Source organism: Aquarana catesbeiana, linkage group LG01, assembly GCF_042186555.1.
Source record: "Aquarana catesbeiana isolate 2022-GZ linkage group LG01, ASM4218655v1, whole genome shotgun sequence".
Classification (NCBI taxonomy): domain Eukaryota; kingdom Metazoa; phylum Chordata; class Amphibia; order Anura; family Ranidae; genus Aquarana; species Aquarana catesbeiana.
In genome coordinates this window covers 831,425,932-831,448,772 of record NC_133324.1, presented here as the reverse complement: position 1 = coordinate 831,448,772, position 22,841 = coordinate 831,425,932, and the positions used below count along the sequence as shown (strand labels likewise).

Here is a 22,841-nt window from a genome sequence, read left to right as displayed (position 1 = left end):
AATGTGCCCGTGTAGCGCCAAAGCAATTTGTAGGCGCTTCGGCAGCGGTGCCCATTAATTTCAATGAGCAGGAGCGGTGTATACACCGCTCCTCCACCGCCCCAAAAATTCTGCTTGCAGGACTTTTTTTTAATGTCCTGCCAGCGCGTCACCCCAGTGTGAAAGCACTTGGGCTTTTACATTGGGGTGGCAGGGGAGGTGTTTTTTCAGGCGCTATTTTAGCTCCTGAAAAACACCTCAGTGTGAAAGGGGTCTAAGTAGTGCGGATGAACGGACCTGCAGTGCTGATTATTGTGACTGTCAGAATACCTAACGGTAACCGATTGGTTGCAGTCACTGTTTGTCCAACAATTGTCCACTGACTCCTTTGATACTTGTATCAAAGTTTGGCGAGCCAGTTGGTGCCAGCAGGACCTCCCCAAGGAATTGAATTTCAACTGATTAAGCATGAAATGTAGATGGGGGAATCAAGTGATAGCTCTTGTTCAGGCTAAGGGGCTGAATGAGAGATCTTAATGTGTATGGCCAGCTTAAGATGCAAAATAACATATGTGCCCTTAAAAGAGAAGTATTTTTTTTTTCCAGAATCATACTTACCTAGGTGGATGCAGCATCTATCCCCCACCAACTCTAAGACTGAGAACTGAGCGATCAAACACCGCCGATCACTTGGTTTTCAGGGCTTCCTGAGCAGAGAGCTGCTGTCAGTCACCGCTCTGCCCCCCCCCCCCCATTCACTGGAATGCTGGGCTGTGGAGGGAACGGGAGTGGCCGACTCAAGCTCCAAGCGGCTGGTCCAGGATGGATCCACACTTCATTGTCGCAATCTTGCCTGAGCCTGGACCGGCTCTGTGACATCAGTCGACAGCGGGCTTCAACCTGCTGTCTGCTGAAAACAGGTCACAGGAGTGCAGAACAAACTGCATTCCTGTGATCCACAGGAGAAGTACAACCAAATGAGCTTTGGCTGTACTTCTCCTTTAAAGCAAGGCAGCAGACCAAAAAATATAATATATAAATGTTGCTGTATTGTGCAAAATGTCAGGAATGTGTTCATACAGAGTTGTTGAAATGTTCCAGTTTAGGTTTACAAACAGGTTACAGATTCTTGTTAGTTACATAGAACCAACATGTTCAGCAGTACATTACAACTGAGAGAAAGCAAGAATTAACAATATAATAGGCAGTTCAACAAAAAAGATAGTTGGTAATTGTAGAGAATTAAATAATTAGCTTAAGTATTACTTACACATTTTGCCAAAACATTCTTTCTGTAGGCTTTAATTCTGCAAAAAAGTTTATTTTTGTAAATATATCAGATGCTAGTAATGTCATAATTAAATAAACTATATCAAAAGAAATATCAATGTACTGGGGTCTAACCTAACTACAGCCCTATAGAAAGGACATATACAACAATTTACAATTTAGAAATAAATTATTGCACAAGTCTACATCCCCTTGAAGTTAATATTTAGTGGATACATTTTGTCAGCAATTACAGCTGTCAGTTGGTGTGGATAGATCTTTATCCTATTTGTATATCTGGGCATGCGTAAACATTCTTTTTCATGATTTTCCACAAATTCTTTATTAGACTGAAATCTGGCGGTCCAAAACCCGATCCTTTTCAGCCAAGGAAACTGCCTTCTTGACCTCTGATCTTCAATTGCCATGATGCTGCACATGTGATTAGTTATGACTCCAGCCATATGGTGGTTTGACAGTTTGGTTGAGAGCACAACCAATGTGACAGTTAGCAATCCCAACAAGTGTCGGGAATGTAAGAGCCCTTTCACACTGGGGCGGCGTCGCCGGTAAAACGCCGCTATTATTAGCGGCGTTTTACCATCGGTATGCGGCCGCTAGCGGGGCAGTTTTACCCCCCGCTAGCGGCCGAGAAAGGGTTAAATACCACCGCAAAGCGCGCCGGCGGTATAGCCGCGCCGTCCCATTGATTTCAATGGGCAGGAGCGGTAAAGGAGCGGTATACACACCGCTCCGAAGATGCTGCTGGCAGGACTTTTTTTACCGTCCTGCCAGCGCATCGCTCCAGTGTGAAAGCCCTCGGGGCTTTCACACTGGACTGCAAGCAGCGGCACTTTCGGGTCAGTTTGCAGGCGCTATTATTAGCGCAATAGCGCCTGCAAACCGCCCCAGTGTGAAAGGGCTCTAACTGCTTTTTTGCCGCCAGTGGTGGTCCAGCTTCAGTCGGCATCTGGAGCCATGATCACAGATCTGGTCCAGGTGGTGGAAGAGTTTAAGCGTTTCTACTCTGACCTCTACACCTCAACTGCTAGTCACTCCAAGGACAAACTGACTTTATTCCTTCAGGACATTAACTTTCCCGCCCTTACCCACTCCCAGGCCGGCCAGCTAGAGGCGCCCATAACCACAGATTGCATAGCAGAGGCATTGGCACATCTCCGGACCTCTAAGGCACCTGGCTCTGACGGCCTTCCCTTGGAGTTCTACAATCAATTTCAAGAGGTCCTAATCCCTAAAATGCAGGCGTTATCTTCGATTTGGCCACTCTCCCGAGCTCCATGGGTGAAGCCCTCATTGTCCTAATTCAGAAACCTGGGAAGGACCCGATTCTCCCCGAATCGTATTGCCCAATTTCTCTCCTACAATTAGACGTTAAAATCCTTGCCCTACAGCTTAACAAGGTGATCCTTAGTCTAATACATTCGGATCAGACGGGATTTTTGCCTAACAAGAACACGACATTCAATCTCCGGAGACTCTTCATGAATCTCCAGGCTGCACACAACACTGGGGCCAGGGTAGTGGTCAGCCTGGACGCCGCTGAGGCATCTGACTCTCTGGAATGTAGCTATCTGTGGGAGTGCCGCCGTAGGTTTGACTTCGGCCCAAATTTTATTAAATGGCTTCAACTCCTATACCAGGTTCCCACTGCCCGGATCCAAGTCAATGATAGGATTTCGGACGACTCCTCGCTATCCTGAGTACTCGTCAGCACTGTCCCATATCCCGTTTACTATATGCATTGGCCGTGGAGCCTCTCGCCATTGCTATCAGGTGCCTCCGCATGGGACGAGTGACTGAGGTCCTCAGTCTTTATGGGACGACATGCTCTTGTACTTGGCAGACGCCAGCCCTTCCCTGGCGGCGGCTCTGCGGCTGATAAAACAGTTCAGAGCATTTTCTGGATTGCAGATCAACTGGTCCAAGTCTCAAATCCTCCCATTAGATGTTACTGTCCCTACAGCTGACCAAGCAGCCCTCCCCCTGGTTAGAGCAAGCTAGATCAAATACCTGGTGTACAATGTATAGACCTGAACCTAGAACCTCTATACGATCTCCTTACAACTAAAACTCAAGTCTGCTCTCGGCTTCCCCTCCCAATCATGGGCCGCATCAACTTGGTGAAGATGATTCTCCTTCCCAAATTACACTTTTTATTCTGGCATGCTCCTTGGTATATCCCTGGAATCTATCCTCAACACGTTTGTATGGGGCTCCTCGCGTCAAACTCTCATGGCGTACTCTGAAATGCCCTGTCCACAATTGTCCCACTTTGAGAAGGTAGATAAAATTAGGTACTCCACTCTGATATGCTCCTTTTTTGCTAACGTGGTGGCATACCACTTCCAGATTCTGTTCAGCAGCGCCCATGGGTCCCCACATATAGGCAACAGACGTCATATGGTGTTTCATCACTGTAAGATTTGGCAGCTTGCCATGAATATTACCAAGGCCCCGGCTCTCCACACCCATACCCCGCTATGAGACAACCCCCAACTGCCCAAACTGCTGACTGTCCCTGACCTATAATCTATGGGTCCGCCAGGGGTGTCATATTCCTCTAACAGATTGTTTCCAACGGCATGGTCAGGTCATTTCAGGCTCTCAAGGACGACTTTGGCCTGCCTAATCATATGCTCTTCCGCTACCTCCAGGTCCGGCACGCCCTCAACTCCCAATTCAGCGACTCCAGTCCTAGACTGGAGTCGATATCCCTGGTCGACGTGGTCCTTATTCAAGATCCCAAGAAGTTGATCTCTTGATCTTTCTTTTACAACCACCTTATGCTGCCCCTCGGCCACTACCCACGCTTACAAATTAAAAGCCAAATGGGAGACAGACCTGGGGGAGGTGGAAGACGGGGAGTGGGAGGAGGCGCTGGCAACCTGTAAAACGGTATCCCCTAAACTGTCAGACTGCCTTACACACCTTTATATCCTCCATAGGTCCTACCTTACCCCGCTTCGCCTCTCCAAATATAAGCCAGTTTACAGTCCAGCCTGCCCAAGATGTGGGGACCTCAGGGGTATGTTCTACTATGGTCCTGCCCTCCCCTTCAGGAGTAAAGGTCGCAAGTGGTTAAATTTCTCCATGACCACATGGGCTCCCCTCTAACACTGTGCCCCCAACAATGTCTATTAGGCTTTTTCTCCATCCCAGAGGAGGAAAAGTAGCTAATTATATTTCTGCAAGAGACTCTGTTCATGGCTAGAATGCAAATAGCTCGGACTTGGATCAAAGAGTTACCCCACACTGTTCAACAATGGATTAGGGCGGTGAACGCCACACTCCCTTATAAAAAAAGTACTATATTCCCACAGGGGTTGTCCGGCCAAATTCAATAAAATCTGGGACAGATGGATGGAAGACTAGTCTACTTGCACAGGCGAGGAATAACTTCTCCACAATACATGGTCCTTGGTGTTTCCCGTGCCACTGCTCTTCACTCTCCCTTTGATTGATTGTATGTCTCTCTGTGTTGCACCATGCCACACTCCCCGCCACACTCTAAATCAGCTACTAACCCAACATTCAGACGCATTAGATCCTATCAGATTGGTTTCTGGCCTATCTTAGGCAATATGACCTGTATGACCAGTGTTGTTATAGCTTGTATTTGTGATGGTTATGTCAAATGCTCTATCCTTTTTGATTTGTGCCTGTTGCACCTTACATTTGAATGTATATTCTGTTTATTATGCTCAATAAACTTCACTTTGATTAAAAAGTATGATTAGCAAAAAACAAACCCATACTTCTCTTTTAAACTGAAGAATCAGACACTGGCAAAGTAAGACTAAACCTGCACAGTTCTAATAATTTAAGGCCTAATTTTTACATTCTTGGGCTTCATGTACACATAGCCTACTTTGACCGACCGCAGGAAAACACTGGAAAATCGGACCACAGTTTGCGTTTGCCAGCGGTCAAAACATTCCTATCCTGAACGCAATTCTTCGATGTTCATGGGGACGGAGGTTGAAGCTCCCCTAACCACAGCAGCTCCTAAACTCTGCTAAAAGCCTATGTGTACTTTAGGACATTTTAGGACAGGTTTTTATGGTTTAAGTTTAGGAGCTGTAGTGTACATGAAGCCTTAAAGTTTATCTCGACTTCCGGTTCCGGCGCCATATGTAACGGGCACGAGAGATGGCGGCTCCGGCAGGGACAGCTCATTAGAACAGCCACAGACCACCAGGCTCCTCTCCCGGTGTCCACACTGCCCCCCGCACGCCTCCGGAACACCCCCCGACGGAGCGGTACTTAATCTCCGGCGGCCCGGGTCCCGCACACGGCGCTGAGCTCAATCAGACTCACGGCCCCCAGCTGGCCAAGATGGCCGACGGCTCCTCAGAGCTTCCTGCCTCACACGCAGCCCACACTGTACAAATCGCCCCGGTCACCACAGAGGATCAGTATGGCAGGATGGCCCAAGCAGTGGCAGCCCTGCTCTCCCCCACGATCACTGCTTCTGTGGATAGGGCAGTGTCTGCAGGGATAGATCAGCTCCGGAGAGAGCTCAGAGAACAGGCATGCAGGCTCAATGAAGTGGAACACTGCCTGTCAGATCTAGAGGAAGGGGCACAGAGCTCACAAACAACTGCACTACAGGCATCTCAGACCCAGCAATATATACTGGAGAAATTAGATGACCTGGAAAATCTCGCAAGACGCAATAATCTTAGGGTCATAGGCCTCCCAGAAGCTTACAACTCAGGCATACTAACAGAGCTATGCTCTACCCTCATCCCTGAAGCCCTCGGCATCGCCACACCATGCATAGTGGAGAAAGCTCACCGAGTGGGTGCATCTAACGACCGATGCTCCCCACGCCCGATAATTGTAAGGTATCTAAACTACTCGGATAGAGTCGCCATCTTTAAATCCTTCTAATCTTTTCAACTGGAAGGGCACAAGCTCCTCATCTTCGCCGATTATTCGCAAGAAGTATCGCGCAAGAGAAAAGCTTTCCGATCCATCTGCACAGCCCTCCACCTCAAGGGGTTAAAATTCACACTGGCATACACGGCTACACTTCGCCTCACCGACCAGGCAGAGAAAAAGTCTTTCACCCACCCGGAGGAAGCTGCCTCCTATCTGCAAACATACCTCCACATTTCTCAGGATGTATCCCCTATGGAAATCAATCGATGCCCTGAGGGCCCCAGGGATCAGCGTAGCCCCCCACAAGGATCCACCTAAAAGGTTCCGCTGCTCAAACACTCCAGGATCCCCAAAACAGCATTGAAACTGGGTTTCACAAAGCCTGTGGCTTTTTTTCAAGACCTCTCCCTCTCCTAGAATCCTAGGACCCTGATGCTTAAAACCTCCATCTGACTGTTCTGGAAAATTGTTCTACGTTTGTTACCGTTATATAACTGTTGTTGTTTTAATGCCTTCTGTTACAGCCTTCCGGAGACATGCGGCCTTGGGCTCAAAATGCACTAACCCGAACCTTTTGGCGACCCTCTCCCACCTGTCACCCTACATGCCTCACCTACCTGGCGGACACACACTTGCATTTAGAACGAGTCCCATTCTCCGGTAACGCTGTCTGAAGAAGATTATTACGTGTGGAAAAAAGTGAAGTCAAGGCTTCTCCTAAACTGAGAGTAGATTTTGTCTATACTTACGCTCCATCCCACCACTCTTTCTTCACACCACTCAACCTCTACCCATCCCCAGGTTCACACCGACGCCCCTCCCCCCCTTCTCCCCTCTCCCCAGTCTCCATCCCTGATCACTGAACTAGCAATTACCCCACTGCTCCTTTGCCTGCAACCAAGCACCTCACATTGACCTAATCCCTAACCCTTTTGACACAATGAAAATTTTTTCATGGAATGTCAAAGGGCTCTGATCCCCCCACAAACACATGGCGATACTCCGCCACTTAAAGAGATTGAAAGCGGACATTGCACTTCTCCAGGAGACTCATCTCCCAGTGGCTGACTTCTGTCGAATGCGCAAGCTCTGGGTAGGCAAAATGTATGGCTCAGCCGCTGTCAAAGGTAAAGCAGGTGTTCTTATCCTCATACACAGGAAGGGCATCTTCTGACTGTTCACCTTCGTGTCTCAAGCAAAGACCTTGTAGTAACCAATGTATATGCCCCAAACTCCCCTACCAAATCCTTATTTCAGACAGTCACCTCACACCTAGCTCCCTCCTTGCAGTCCCCCCTCCTAATAGGAGGTGATTTCAATTCGGTTATGGACATACAGGAAGATAAATGAAAGGGAAAACCTATCCTCCAGTCGCGCCCTCGAACCACAGAAACGTTACTTTCCTCCTTTGCAGCTGGCCTCCAACTTAGTGACCCATGGCGCTTAGCTCACCCAGAAGGCAGGGAATATTCTTTTTACTCTTCTCCCCACCACACCTTGTCCAGAATTGACTACCTATTATGCAATTCCACTCTGCTGACCAACACCTCAGAAACACTCATCCACGACATTGCTATCCCCGACCATGCCCCTATTTCGTTACTTATACATGGCTTTGGCCCCTCACCCCCCTTATGGTCATGGCGCTTTCCCCAATTCCTGGCCCGAAACCCAGCTCTCCAGAAAACCATACAAGAGAATTGGTCAATCTACAAATCAACCAATGCTCCCCACTGCCATGACCCCAACCTACTCTGGGATGCGGGCAAGGCCGTCCTGCGTGGAAGGATCATAGCCTTCGCCTCTGCGCATAAAAGAAAGGTCCTCAATAATTTTTGTGCAGCCAGTGATCATCTGCACTTCACCCAGGCACAATTATCGCATAACAATACCCCCATGCACCGCAACGCTTGGCGGAAAGCCAAATCAAACTTTGGTAATAAGCCCGGGAAATTACTGGCGAGACTGTGTAAGGGGGCTCATACTCCTACCCACATATCCTCACTGAAAGACACCAAAGGTAACACATGTTCCTCCCCTAACGATATCAGTAACATCCTTGAACAATACTACACCCATCTATACAGCCCAGACCCCACTGATTTACACGCTGTACAAGACTTTTTAAAAAAGGTCAACCTTCCTCAAATTGACCCCACTCTCCTCTCACAACTAAACTCTCCAGTCACAGAGACAGAAATCCACAAGACAATCTCCTCCCTCTCGAAAGGGAAAGCCCCGGGCCCAGACGGATACACCCCTGAGTTCTTCAAGTTGACTGCTCAAACAGTGGTCCCGACCCTGGCGAAGGTCTATCATGCAATTCTCCAGGGAGGTGACTACATCCCTTCTGGTTTCCAGGCCCAAATTAAGCTGATTACCAAGAAAGGGAAAGACCCAACAGAGCCTAGTTCCTACAGGCCGATTTCCCTTCTCAACATAGACTCTAAAATCTTATCCAAGATCATTGCCAACAGACTAGCCAGAATCATGCCCACCCTAATCCACCCAGCTCAGGCAGGATTCATCCAAGGCCGTTCCGAGTCATCCAATATCCGAAAAGTTCTTACCGTTCCCGAGCACGCCAAAACAAACACCAGCGACGATATAGCCATAATCCCCCTCGATGCGGAGAAAGCCTTTGACAATGTTGGCTTTCCATGGTTGTCTTTGGTTCTCCAACATTTTGGCTTCTCTGGTCCCTTCCTCCACCTAATCTCCTCCATGTATGCCGCCCCTACAGCCAATGTTGTAGCGGCTGGCCTCATCTCAAAACCTATCAAACTTCATAAAGGCACCAGACAAGGATGTCCCCTCTCTCCACTTAACTTCATTTCTAGCCATAGAGCCATTGTCTCGACATCTGCTATACCACCCCTCCCTACACGGAGTGCAAATAGGTCAAAAGGAACTCCGCTTAGTTTTGTTTGCAGACGACATACTAATCTTCACATCAGACCCAACCTCTGACATGCCTCTCATCCAAGACATTTTCACTAGGTTTAGGGGGTACTCAGGTCTTCGTATCAACTTTGCCAAAAGCGAGATCCTTCCTCTATTCCAGGGGTCTTCAAACTACGGCCCTCCAGTTGTTCAGGAACTACAATTCCCATCATGCCTAGTCATGTCTGTGAATGTCAGAGCTGTACAATGCCTCATGGGATGTGTAGTTCTGCAACAGCTGGAGGGCCGTAGTTTGAGGATCCTTGCTCTATTCCATCACAAAATCCCCTCATGGGCCAACTCCTCTATTTTTTCTGTTGCAAAACACCACATCTCATATCTAGGAATAAACATTGGTAAAACCCCTTCATCCCTCTACAATCTCAACTTCACCCCAGTAATATCTAGGATTATAAATGAATTGGAGACATGGATGGACCTCCCTATCTCGCTCTTCGGGAGATGTCACTTATTCAAAATGGTTAGCTTTGCCAGACTATTGTACCCTCTTCAAACCATTCCCCTAATTTTACGTCACAAAGAGGTACAATCTTTACAAAGAACGCCCTCGTATATCAGTGCAAAACCTTTTTCTCCCGAGGAGCGAGGGGGGAGCTAAGCTCCCTAATATTAGAGCATACAATTTATCTTGCCTCTTAAGAATATGTCCAGACTGGATTTTGCAAACCTCCCAATACTCCAACTTTGATCTAGAAGCCCAAATGGTAACCCCTTACTGCCTACCGGCCCTTCTTCACAGCAAACTGCGCTCCATCCCCCCACATCTTCAACATAATCTGCTAATTTGAGACACGCTAATAGCATGGCGAGAAGTCAGAAACTGAGCTTATCCCCATGGATCTCTCAACTACTCCCGATCCACGGAAACCCTTCCTTCTCCCCCACTTTGTCTCACTTGACCTTGCAGGCCTGGGCTCATCGGAAACTATTGCACTTCGCTCAACTCTTTGACCCGAACTCAGGCAAACCCAGACCGGTCTCACAAACTCTGGACCTCTTTGACCTGCCACAAAGCCATTTTCTGTCCATCCATCAAGCAGTCCAACATGCCAGCCTATGCCCAAACAAACTTCAACGTTTTAGCCCCTCCATCCTGGACACCCTACTGGAAAGACAAAGCTTTAAGATATCGGACATTTACAAACCTTTGAATATACGCCTCAGCAAACCTCTGCAGGCAACCTCTCTCGCATCTTGGAGCTCTGATCTCAACTTCCCAGACGCCGTACACCGCATCATAACTGGATTCAACTCCACATGTACATATGTCACCAACGAGTTCTGGCATGAGCAACAGTTCAAAATAATGCATCGTGCATATATTCCTTTCCTGTCCTCACTCCAACAAACACCCAAGCGACAATGTCCGCTGTGTGACCAGGAACGACCAACGTTGCTCCACAGACTCTGGACCTGCCCCCATATCTCTGCCTTCTGGAACCAAGTTGAGAATTTCACTTTTCAGGTCACCGGTCGCACTCCAACGAAAGACATTTTCCCTCTACTCTTTGGTTACCTAGGAACCCCAATCTCAATTCGACCGATCACCCAACCGACGTCCCCTCAGCACAACAAAGCCTGGCTATCAACCTGCTTCATGTCAAGCTAGACACACTATACTCAAAAAATGGTCCTCATCTTCTCCACCAACTGTCCAGGACATCAAACTAGACCTAACAGCGCTATTAGACAAATAAGAGCTCGATGCAAGCTTATCCAGACGGGGCCTGTCACCCCGATTTAGACGTAAATGGTCACCATTCATCACTACAGCACTACCGTCTACAGAACATCCTGGACACCTTCTCACTCTCTCTACAATTAATGGAGCCCTCCCAACACATACAGAACTTCGCTCTCCATAAGATGGTCCAAACTAATACTCGAACCTGGTGACACCCCAATCTCCCCCTCTGTTATCAGCTCCTAACATCGAGTGCCTCCCCCCACCCCAATGAGGCAATAACTCACAGTTCAGTGACTACCCCAGGTCACCCCCATTCCCCCCCTCCATGGCGAGCGTTTGACCTGCACGGATCTACCACTACTCCCACTCCTGTATTCCGGATTGTTTTATTGTGTATTTTCATGCCATCTTTACCTAAGTGTATTATTTCTTAATTGCTCCATAGTCTCCACCCTTTTGTCTACACAATTTTTACTCTCTTTTGAACAGTCTATCTTATAATTAATTATGGTGAGATGTGGGCTCGAGATCGACACTTCCCTCCTTGAAGGGAGGCCTTGAAGCCCTCAACTCACCAGCCTTTGCCTCTCCCCTTCCTTTTCCCACAACCGGAGTTGAGGAGGGGCGATGCCAAGGGATGGGGAGATGTCTCTCCATTCTTCTTACCAAAATAGAATCTCACAGTTGAAAATCTACCTTTTTCCTGTATTAATATCTCTGACTCCTTTAGTATTCGCCTGCGTGCGAACTATAAGTATATGATATCAGGCATACTCCCTACTCAGGGAAAGCCTCAGCAAGTTAATTTGAGATGTTACTTTGCTCCCTCTCATGTTGTATACAAGAAAACAATAAAATATATTGAAAAAAAAAAAAAAGTTTATCTCTAGCTCATTTCTTGATTAGGGTAGGGAACAATTAATTATTTCAATAGTAGTTTGGGCAATTGATATCATATTGTCAGCACCACATCCCCAATTAGAAATAATTTCACAAGAAAAATAAATATGGGACTTTCGGGTTGCTAGGAGACATACTTACAATTTCATGTACTGTTAAAATTATACAAAAGTTTATTGGTTACAGAGTTCAAATATTTCATAATAAAAACCAGCATGGTGTTAATATGGTCTTGTCATTTTTTTACAGAAGTACCATGAGTGATAGTCCCACCATGTTTGGCTTCTTCAGAGGAATACAACTGCTGAGGCTTTAATATTTTATTGAGGAAACAGAATGTAAATAAACAACTTGATAATTGCACAATGGTATTAAACAAATTACTACTGAATACAATATATAACATTTGCAGTGTTGGCCAGGTCATGCTTACCCCAGGGTTTATTTTTCCTCTGTTAAAGGGAATGATAACTGAGTAGGACCCTAATAGCAAGTGGCTATTGCACACTAATGGTAATTCAAACAAGTTTAATTTTGAGGATGATTTACGCCGATATACTGTAGAAACTGATACATGCAGCTCTCAAATATCTTAAAAATCATTAGATAACCTCAATCCCTCTTTAGTCGTGTCCTTGAAGCTGACAATGAAAATTATTTTTATTGAATGGGCGCCCCCTGGTGCTCTATCTTGATAACATACTTGTAAGTAAGGACCTCATGTTGTTTTTCTTTTATATACCTAATGTTACACACATATATATATAAAATCTATTACAGTCTGGTCCTGTTGTACCTCCTGTGGTCACAAAAGAATTTTGCGCTTGACACCAAACCTGAAGCTTTAATTTCTCCCTTACCAGAGGAATGATAAACTTTGGGGTAAGCATGACCTACAGACATTCTATATTGTATTCTGTAATATATTGTTTAATACCTTGCGCAATTATCAAGTTGTTTATTTACATTCTGTTTCCTCTATACAGTATTACCGTCTCAGCTGTTGTATTTTCCTGAAGAAGCCCCTTTGTGCAAAACATGTCGGGACTATCATTCATGGTATTGCTGTAAAAATGAGTACAGCAAGACTATATTAACACTATGCTGGTTTTTATTATGAAATATTTTAACTAAATGTAATTGAATAAATGTTTGTATAAATTTTAACAGTACATGAAATTGAAGTATGTTTCTTAGCACCCCACAAGTCCCATATTCATTTTTCTTGAGAAACAATTAACTATTATGTATAGGTTTTTTTTCTATTCCCCTTTCTGGTACTTTAGCCTTGCTTCCTGTCTTGGTCATAACATTGTCACCAGGGCATGACATGAGGGGAAATTGCCTTAAACAGGAACACAATGCCAATAAAACACAATAGTAGTTTGGGGCCATGACCCCAGTTGCTTTGTTACTGCTGTGTGTGTCCCCAGTGGGGGATTTCTTCTTACTTCCTGCCACAGTGAGAACTATGTCAACGGAGCAGAATGCAAGGGAAAATCCTCTGACAGAGGTTCTAGCCCCCATACTTCCTTGGGTTATAACAGTTTCATATTCTATCCAAAAGAACAAGAAAAAAATGTTCTGGCTAGAGATACAATTTAAAGCAGTATTAAACCCAAATTTTTACACCCCATAACTTTGGTCCAACTTTCATGCACCTTGAGGGCCATAGATTTAAATGTTAACCCTCGAAAGCTGCATAAAAGTCATACCTGAATGTTTTATATTCAACAGTGGGTCGGACTTTGCAGTGGTATGTAGATATTCACCAGGATCACACCAAGGATCAATCAAATAACCAAGTAAAAATGGTAAAAAAAAAGCCAAAGAAAAGAAAAACGGATGCAGACACCACATCTACTGATTGGTAAGGTGCAATTGATGACATTTTTGGTTTTGGGTTTAACACAGCTTGAAGCCCATTTATGACCCCCTCCCCTCCCCATATTTTGTAATTGCTGACAGACTACTGAACATGGGGACATAAAACAGAAAATATTCCTTTCACGGTCTACAGACTTACGTTTCTCTTGCGATGATCTTACTTCCAATAGCTGCTTGTACAGCAATTTCAAACAGTTGTCTGGGAATAGATTCACGTAACTTTTCACAGATTGCTTTACCAACTGAATAGGCTTTTTCCCTAAATAACAGAATATACATATTTCTTTTACAGTAGTTATTTTCCAATACACCCAGTAGACCAATAAAACTGTGCTCATACAGAAATTAGGCACCTGACACCCCAATAACTTGTTCTAACAGACTAATGCTCCCTTCACATCTAGGTGTCCCGAATCACGTCAAATTGCAGGACGCCCTTGTGATCCCAGTCACTTCCAATGGCACTCCAATTGCCGCGCGATTTTGCCGCGATTGTCGCCGAAGAATCGCGGTAAAATTGCACAAACAGAATCACGGGATGCCTCGAAGCCTCTTGAACTTCTTTTGGGCGACATGATGGCACCCTCCACTGAGGGATAGTAGTATCAATCTGTGTGACTAAACCACAAATAGATTCATAAATATAAAAAAACATAATAAGCATATAAACCATCAAATGACAATAAATTCACACAATAAACTGAGCCATTTACTGATTGTAAGCTCTGGTGAACTCCATGCCCAAGAGGGTTAAGGCAGTGCTGGAAAATAATGGTGGCCATACAAAATATTGACACTTTGGGCCCAGTTTGGACATTTTCACTTACGGGTGTACTCACTTTTGTTGCCAGCGGTTTAGACATTAATGGCTGTGTGTTGATTTATTTTGAGGGGACAGCACTCTACTGAGCATCTGTGGGGCATCCTCAAATGGAATGTGGAGGAGCGCAAGGTCTCCAACCTCCACCAGCTCCGTGATGTCGTCATGGAGGAGTGGAAGAGGACTCTAGTTGCAACCTGTAAAGGTCTGGTGAACTCCGTGCCCAAGAGGGTTAAGGCAGTGCTGGAGAATAATGGTGGCCACACAAAATATTGACACTTTGGGCCCAATTTGGGGATTTTCACTTAGGGGTGTACTCACTTTTGTTGCCAGCGGTTTAGATATTAATGGCTGTGTGTTGAGTTATTTTGAGGGGATAGAAAATTTACACTGTTATACAAGCTGTACACTCACTACTTTACATTGTAGCAAAGTGTCATTTCTTCAGTGTTGTCACATGAAAAGATATTCACATAAATGTGAGGGGTGTACTCAATTTATGAGATACTGTAATATATATTTTATATATATATATATATATATATATATATATATATATATACACATATACACACATACATACATACATGCACACGTGTGCTTTCCGTGTAGGTTTCAGTTAATAAAAAATTAGGACTTAAATGGCCAAAGCTGACAAATAACTGGACAGTGTCTGGGTGTCTTAAATACTCACAATGTACTTGTTTTTTTGCATCATGCATACCTTTAGCCCGTTACAAATGGGCCGAAAAGAAGCCAAAAGCAGTTGGTTTGGCAGAAATCGTCTGACTTTCGGCCCGTGTGTACATCTTCCTGTGCGACAGAAGCTGGTCTCACGGCTGGCTTCTGTTGAACAGGCATGCTGGAAAACCAGCATCCGATCAATGGCTGCCAGCGCTGACCAGTGCCCTCGCTACAACACAATAGCACAGCAGGGCAGATCACTGTACTAACATTGCTTTGGTTAGTACAGTGATCTGTCCAATTTTTTCCATTTAGCTCGCTGGGTTGAACGAAAAAAAAAAAAAACTTCTAGTGTATTAGGCTTTAGTCTGTACTGGTGTATAATGTGGAGCCTGCAATACAGATAGACCATACTACTGCATTATAAATGGACCCCTAAGGCCTGTTTCACACAGGCTTCGGCTTGTATAAGAGCAGTGTGAACATAAAGCTTTGACAAAGCATTTGCAGAGCTTTCAACAAGCTTCAAGAAATGCTGAAGCCTGCTAGCAGCTTGTTTAAAGTGGCAATAAACATTCCCATTGGAATCTCTGTTTACATTTACAAACTAGCTGAATGGTACTTTAAAAGCTTCAAAGCTTGCTGAAAGCTCTGCAAATGCTTTTTCATAGCTTGCTGTTCACACTGCTCTTATACAAGCTGAAGCCCATATGAAAACGGGCCTTAGTGTTTGTTCATACTGTTTTTATTAGCAACACTTTTTACCTATGTACTATAGTCACCAGTTCTTCCACAGAACGCCCATTCAATAAAATATCCATTCTGATCAGGTCAGCTGCTTTGTACCCAGCATCCTCATAATCAAAACTGAAAAGATAGAAAAATGCACACAGTGGAATCATCAGTGTTAGACTAGAACTATACAGGTCCTACTTGGTGAATATTGTTACTGCAATCCAACATTTCACACACAAAAAATAATAAACCTACCACAGGCTGAAAAATCAGAAATTGCTGCAATTTACATATACACAATTTTGTTAATATATCTTAAATTACAATTTACAATACACAGTGTGTACCCAGACATTACTGAATAATTTGTCCTGTGATACCATACGTCAGTGAATAAATTGCCCTTTGGTAAAAAGCATGAACAAAGCCAATGCAGAAATTGTTTGCTTTTCAGCCTTCAAGTTTAAAAGATTACTTTATAGGCCTGGAAACCTAAATCCAACACTTTTTTTCACTTTGGATGGGGCAGGGAATAATTAAATCCCCATTAGGGAGATACCAGAGTTACATGAAAATATGCTAACATCGAGAAAGTAAGGGACGTTTTCTAAGGAAAGAATCTGCCTCTACAATATACAGAATGAGATAATGTCTGTAGAACTTGCCTTGCATATCCAGATGACAGAGACTTTAGATTATCATAAAAATCCACCACAACTTCATTTAATGGAAACAGATATTTCACCATGATCCTGTGCTCATCAATGTACACAAAACTTTTGTGTTCAGCACGTCGGGACTGCAAACACAAATATATTTTAATTCAAATATCTCTTTTATTCAAAATTTTCAGTATACAGGATAGTGACACTTAACATCTGGCAACATCATATCTAAGACCAATAGTGAAAAAACATAAGGGAAAAACAAAGGAAAGGGACAATAGGAAGCAACTGGGGAAAGTGGGAACTGGTAGAGGAAAAGAAAACATTCATAAGGAAATTTTGTCTTCTTGAGGATATTTTAGCTTTAAAATAAGAAGGAAAACCTAGACTGGGTATGAGATCAAAGACATGAGAAGACTTCACAGAAGTAATGACTCATTACACACAATATAGTACAATCTAACATGAAAGTTTGGTTAGTATGAGGGTATTTAGGCAATTCGTTGTAGGGATAGGGCATGGAAGCTATCAGAGTCTCTGTGAACTTGCCAGCATGACTATAAAGTGCAAGTCTTTTCACAAATATATTTTAAAATGGTAATTCTTGTACCCAATATTAACCCTTCGGCAGAGTTTACTATATAATTGAATGTGAATGGTGCAAATTTTTGTTTATGTATCTTAGGTTTCCTGTGCTCCATTGCTCATTCTGTCTCCCAACAGCTTTCACAAATAAACAAAATGTATCTGTCAGAGAATATGGGCTGTCCGCCCGGCAGACTCCGCTTTGCTCAGCGGGGGATCGATCAGCCAAGCAGGCGGATCACAGGTCCGTCTCTGCACAGTAAGCGAAGACGGACCTGTCATCCGCCTGCTCGGCCGATCGATCCCCCGCTGAGCAAAGCGGAGTCCGCCGAGCGGACAGCCCATATTCTCTGTCAGAGCCCCGCTCTCCACTATGGGAAGATCAGATAAAAACAGACCGCCTGTCCGTTTTCATCCGATTCGCCATACGGATGGAGAATCGGGTAACCATCTGTCTGGATTTCACGGACAGGATCGGATAACAGCGGGTGTATGCGCACATCAGTGGACATGTCACCGCTGACAACTGCCTCTCCATAGAGGTGAATGGAGGCTCCGATCAGGTCGGCCTGAAAAACTGTCAGCTGGACCTAATCGGAAAGCTCATGTGAAAGTGGCCTAAGTGCTGTGATATGAAAGAGATTTTCTTTTTTTCTTTGTAATATCTCATGCTGCTGAGTGTAGGAGACCAAGTGGGGCAGACCAGGAAAGCAGCAACTAGGGTTAGTCTAAAGGCTGCAGATAACAAGAAACATAATCACCGTGTGCAATTCATATTTTATCTTTAATAGCTTAACCTCTTAATGCTGGCATTTCCCAGCCCTTTAAAAGGTTTCTGATGCTGGGAGGCGGCACAGGGTTTTTGATCATGTGACCGCCATGATTGGTTGTCACAGCTGTGAGAGGTAGAGACCAGGAGCTTTCCGTTGGCCACCGGTAACTGTGCTGGGAGCGTGCAGGGCGGGAACTTTCGGCAAAGCTCTGTTTAAATTCTGGTACGCATATATGCAGCCACTCGGCGTTGAGGTCCACCTGCCGAGAGGTTGTATTTATGTGTACCGGGATCTGATGTCACAAACATTGCAGAGCTAGAGCACAGAGCTCAGTGAAATCTGAGTGAGGGAATTTATACACCCTCCTCTATACACGGATATAATGAAACATACACAGTTGAGACTGTCAGTCACCTGCTATGTGCAATGGAGGGGGGGATGGGCCATCACCTGAGAGGCTGAAGTGTCGGCATACAGTATTATCAATGATTCATGCAGATAACAGAAAAAGGAGATATCAAAGAGAAATTACACTTTGTGCTTTGGATGGAGGCTAATACACACTATAGAAGGATATGATTTGTTAATTTTTCATGTTAGAGGTTTAAAACCACGTTAAGTATATTGGAGCAAATTGGAGCAAATCTATAGTCAAATAAATGGCATCAGTTAAAACCACTTAACGACAAAGCCTTTTCTGGCACTTTTTATTTACTTCAAACATTATATATATATATTTTTAGCAGAGACCTTAGAGAAAAAAATGGCGATTGTTGCAATTTTTTATGTCACACAGTATTTCCGCAGCAGTTTTTTTAAACGCATTTTTTATTTTGGGAAAAAAAAAAAAAACAGTTTAAGGAATTTTAATGCAAAATAGATACCTTACATGTCACACTTTAAAATTGCGCACGCTCATGGAATGGTGACAAACTACGATACTTAAAAATCTCCATAGGTAACACTTTTTTTTTTTTTTTTTTTTTTTTACAGGTTACCTGTTTAGAGTTACAGAGGAGGCCTAGCTCTAGAATTATTGCTTTCGCTCTAACATTCACGGTGATACCTCACATGTGTGCTGCGAACACCATTTACATATGCATTCGCTTCTGTGTGTGAGCATGGAAGGATGGGGCCCTTTACATTTTTTTTTCCTTTTCTTATTTATTTTATTTTTACACTTACATTTATTTATTTTTTTTATCACTTTTATTTCTATTACAAGGAATGTAAACATCCCTTGTAATAGAAATAAGGGATGATAGGTCCTCTTTATGGAGAGCTTTGGGGCCTATAAGACCCCAAAGCTCCCCTCTAACTTTTAAAGCAAAAGATCAAAGAAAAAAAAAATGAATAATAATCTTTCGCTTAAAAAAACCCCAAAAACCTTAGTTAGACTTACCGGTAACGGTATTTCTACGGGCCTTTCAGGACAGCACCTAGAGAGAGCGCAGCTCCACCCACTTTCCCAGGAAACACTGCAGTCAGTTTCTTTATAGACCGGTCACTTCCACCATGGCCTCAGTTGTTTATAGAGTACCTCCAGCCATGCTGAAATTAGATAAGTAGAACATAGTAATAACAAGACATTTTATAACACAATTAGGGTGCTGTCCTGAAAGACTCGTAGAAATACCATTACCGGTAAGATTAACTAAGGTTTTCTCTCCTCGTCTTTCAGGACAGCACCTGGAGATAAGAGAGTACTTACTCTAGGGTGGGACCACCGCCTGCAGGACTTTCCTGCCAAATGATTGCTCTGATGCCGAGAGCAACTACAACCTGTAGTGGCGGGTAAAGGTGGAAAAACTTGTCCACGTAGCCACCTTGCAGATCTGTCCTGGTGAAGCCCCTGCTCATTTCGCCCAGGACGTTGCTACTGCCTGGGTTAAATGGGCCACTACCCCTGCGGGAGGCTCTACCCCTGAAGCTTTGTAGGCTTCATTGGTGGCCATTCACAGCCATCTTCCTATGGTGTTTTTAGAAGCATTGTACCCTTTACACCGGCCTGAGAACAATATAAACAATCAATTCAAGCTTCTGAATTCTCTTGTGACTTCGAGATGCAGTATACATCTTCTTACATCCAGGCTATGGAAAGCGCTTTCCTTAGTGCCGGATAGTGTAGGGCAAAAGGTTGGGCGAACTATTTCCTGTGACCTATGAAATACTGTTGAAACCTTTGGTAGAAAACCCGGGTCAGTTCTTGGCACTACCCAGGCCAGAAACATAGAAAAAAATGGTTCAATGATAGACAGGGCTTGCAGTTCGCTCACCCTCCTAGCTGACGTAACCGCCACTAAAAGTGCTAATTTGAGCAACCAAAATTTAATTGTTGCTTCCTCCGGAGGTTCAAAGGGTTTTTTTGTCAAACCCTGTAATACCACCGATAAGTCCCATTTTGGAAAAAAATTAAAAGGTACTGGCCTGGCTTTGGCCAGTGCTTTAAATAATCTTATAATAAAGTGGATCCTGAGATAACTGTCTCTCCAGGGTTACCGATAGAGCGGCCACATTTGGATCTTTAAAGTACTAGCCGCCAACCACTTCTCCATTCCCTCATGGAGGAATTCTAGAACAGAAATAACTTCCTGTGGTGGGAAAACTTTGGTTGCACACCAGGAATTGAAACATCTCCATGTTTTAAAGTAAATTGCCCTAGTGACCTTTTTTCGGCTATTTAATGGGGTTGAATCTAATTTATTAGACAAGCCCTTTCTTTTTAGGATTTGCTCCTCAGGCTGTTAATCTGTGCTGCTCGATATTGGGATGTTGAAGGGGCCCCTGAGTTAGAAGGTCTCTTCGTAATGGAAAAAAACAGTTGGGTTCCACTGCCATTTTCTGTATAGTTGAAAACCATGACCTCTTGGGCCAAAATGGAGCCACTAAGATCATGCTTGTAGCCTCCCTTTGCAGTTTCTTGAGTACCTAGGTTGGGCATCTAGGTTCCTGGCCACCACAGTTGACGCCATAGCTGGTTTTAAATTGGCTAAGGTTGAATCCCAGGCTTTTTTCAATAGGGATATGCCTTTTATCTATGGCGTCTTTTAGGATGCCCATATCCTCAAAAGCCAGGTCTGCGTTCCTTGACACCTGTGAAAAAGCTGCATCAAGCTTTGGTTTCTTATTCCATACTTGAGCGCTATCCTCCTCAAAAGGAAATCTCAGTTTGAGAGATTTAGAAAAGAAAGGGGCCCCTTTCTAGGTCTGGAGCTTAGTAGTTCTCCTGGTTGAGTAGTGGATGTAGCTGAGGAAGTTTCCTCCTTAACTAGATCTGCTATACAGGTCCTGCATAACACTTTGGTCCAAGATTCCCTAAGTGTATTTTTGCAAGAGGGGCATTTCATAAACAGTTAAAGCCCTTTAACCTTTAGGGAAACAATAACCAGCTGCCAAATAGAAGAGCTAACCCTTTAGCCCCTGTGTTTGTTACCGCAGCTTTACAACCCTAGTGACTCCCCCACTGAATCACTATGTTAAAAAACAAACACACTCTCCTTAGTGCCTGGTCCAAGGAGAGTGATGCAGGGTCCCTTCCTTCCCCCCAGGGGAGTAAGAAAGGGAAAACACAGGACCCCTAAAAGGAAATTTACAGGGACCTCTGCCCCTGCTTACCTGGGTCTGACTGGTGTTAGTGGCTCCTGCCGCCACCACTTCTTCCTCTTCCATGCTTCTGAGGTCCTAGTGGCGTCCGGCTACCATTTTATTTGATTTTCCGGTCCTTTTGCCGTTGCGAGGACTGGAAATGACACCTGTTAAGGCCGCCTCCTCCCCCAGCGTTCCAACGGCCAGAACCGGAAGCCGCACGCACTGCCGGAAGTCCCACCCCCGGCCAGAAATGACCAGGAAAGCATGGAGGCTGAAAACAGATTAGATGCTGCTCTCACTTCTGTGGAGCTCACCATCTCTCCTTCCAGCCCACAGCCGCTGGTCTGAAGAAAGCGGGGACCCCCAGCAGCCTGAACCTTCACCGGGTATGAAGAGGAGGAGACACCGGAGCAGCCCCTTCCCGTAAGGGGGGGATGCTGGGCTGGCCTGTATCACAGACAACACCACAGGTATGCCCCATACTATCCCCACCTGGAGAGAGTGTAGCACACCCTTGGTTCCCTGCAGCGCTTCCACCATGGCCGGAAGAAACACTACAACTGAGGCCAGGGTGGAACTGACCAGTCTATAAGAAACTGACTGCAGTGTTTCCTGGGAAAATGGGTGGAGCTGTGCCCTCCCCAGGTGCTGTCCTGAAAGACGAGGTGAGAAAAAAATCGTTTACTTCGACTCTAGACCGGAAGTGACTCATGACATCTTTCTGGTCCTCAAGATCATAGAGGTGATCAGAGATGATATGGTCTCTGTTCACCTCTATGGCCAGCCATGCGAACCGTTGGATCGTTTCCAACGATAAAAGCCGGTAAGCCCCAGAAACACTGGGCTTCTGAAAGCAATCCAGCGGCTAAATAGCTGATCGGACTGCTTTTATGAATAAAAAAAAAACACCACCGGGGTTATAGCTGATAGCTTTAGCCATAACCCCCAAAAACCACTTGCAAGCTGCGACATTATTATATTATATAAATGCAGGCACCTTACACATAGTAGCGTTGAACACTACAATGAGAAATACTTTCCTATCTTATATATGTGCCAGGGTTACATCTATCCAGTCAAGATAAAAATGATCAGTAAAATTACATATTGGGTAATCTAATCCTGAGCAGTAAAGTTCAGCTCCCTGCAGGTGAGGGTAAATCTTTACTTTATGACACAAGAGAGTTCCTGGATGGATAGACTTCTATTTGGAGTAGTGGCTGGCTTGTTGCTGTGAACCTGCAGCCATAGAACACTAAGGTAAACGAAATTTCCTGCCACCAGCCCAAGCATTAGAAGACATTATTTCAATCAGTGCATCAAAAATCAACACGGCCTTACGATTGATATTTTTGATCTTATTTAAACATCTGGATATTATGATGTCTCTGGACGTTTGG

General features: G+C 44.6%; 1 protein-coding gene across 1 annotated transcript in view; it reads right to left on the bottom strand.

The window, feature by feature from the left end:
* GUF1 (GTP binding elongation factor GUF1) overlaps window positions 1-22,841 on the bottom strand; it is a 91,597-nt gene that overhangs the window by 9,956 nt on the left and 58,800 nt on the right. The window contains exons 14-17 of the mRNA XM_073608491.1: window positions 16,496-16,629; window positions 15,861-15,962; window positions 13,731-13,850; window positions 1,250-1,286 (exon numbers count right to left, since the gene is read on the bottom strand). Coding sequence (XP_073464592.1) covers window positions 1,250-1,286; window positions 13,731-13,850; window positions 15,861-15,962; window positions 16,496-16,629 — 393 coding nt within the window. The remainder of the gene's footprint in view (window positions 1-1,249; window positions 1,287-13,730; window positions 13,851-15,860; window positions 15,963-16,495; window positions 16,630-22,841) is intronic.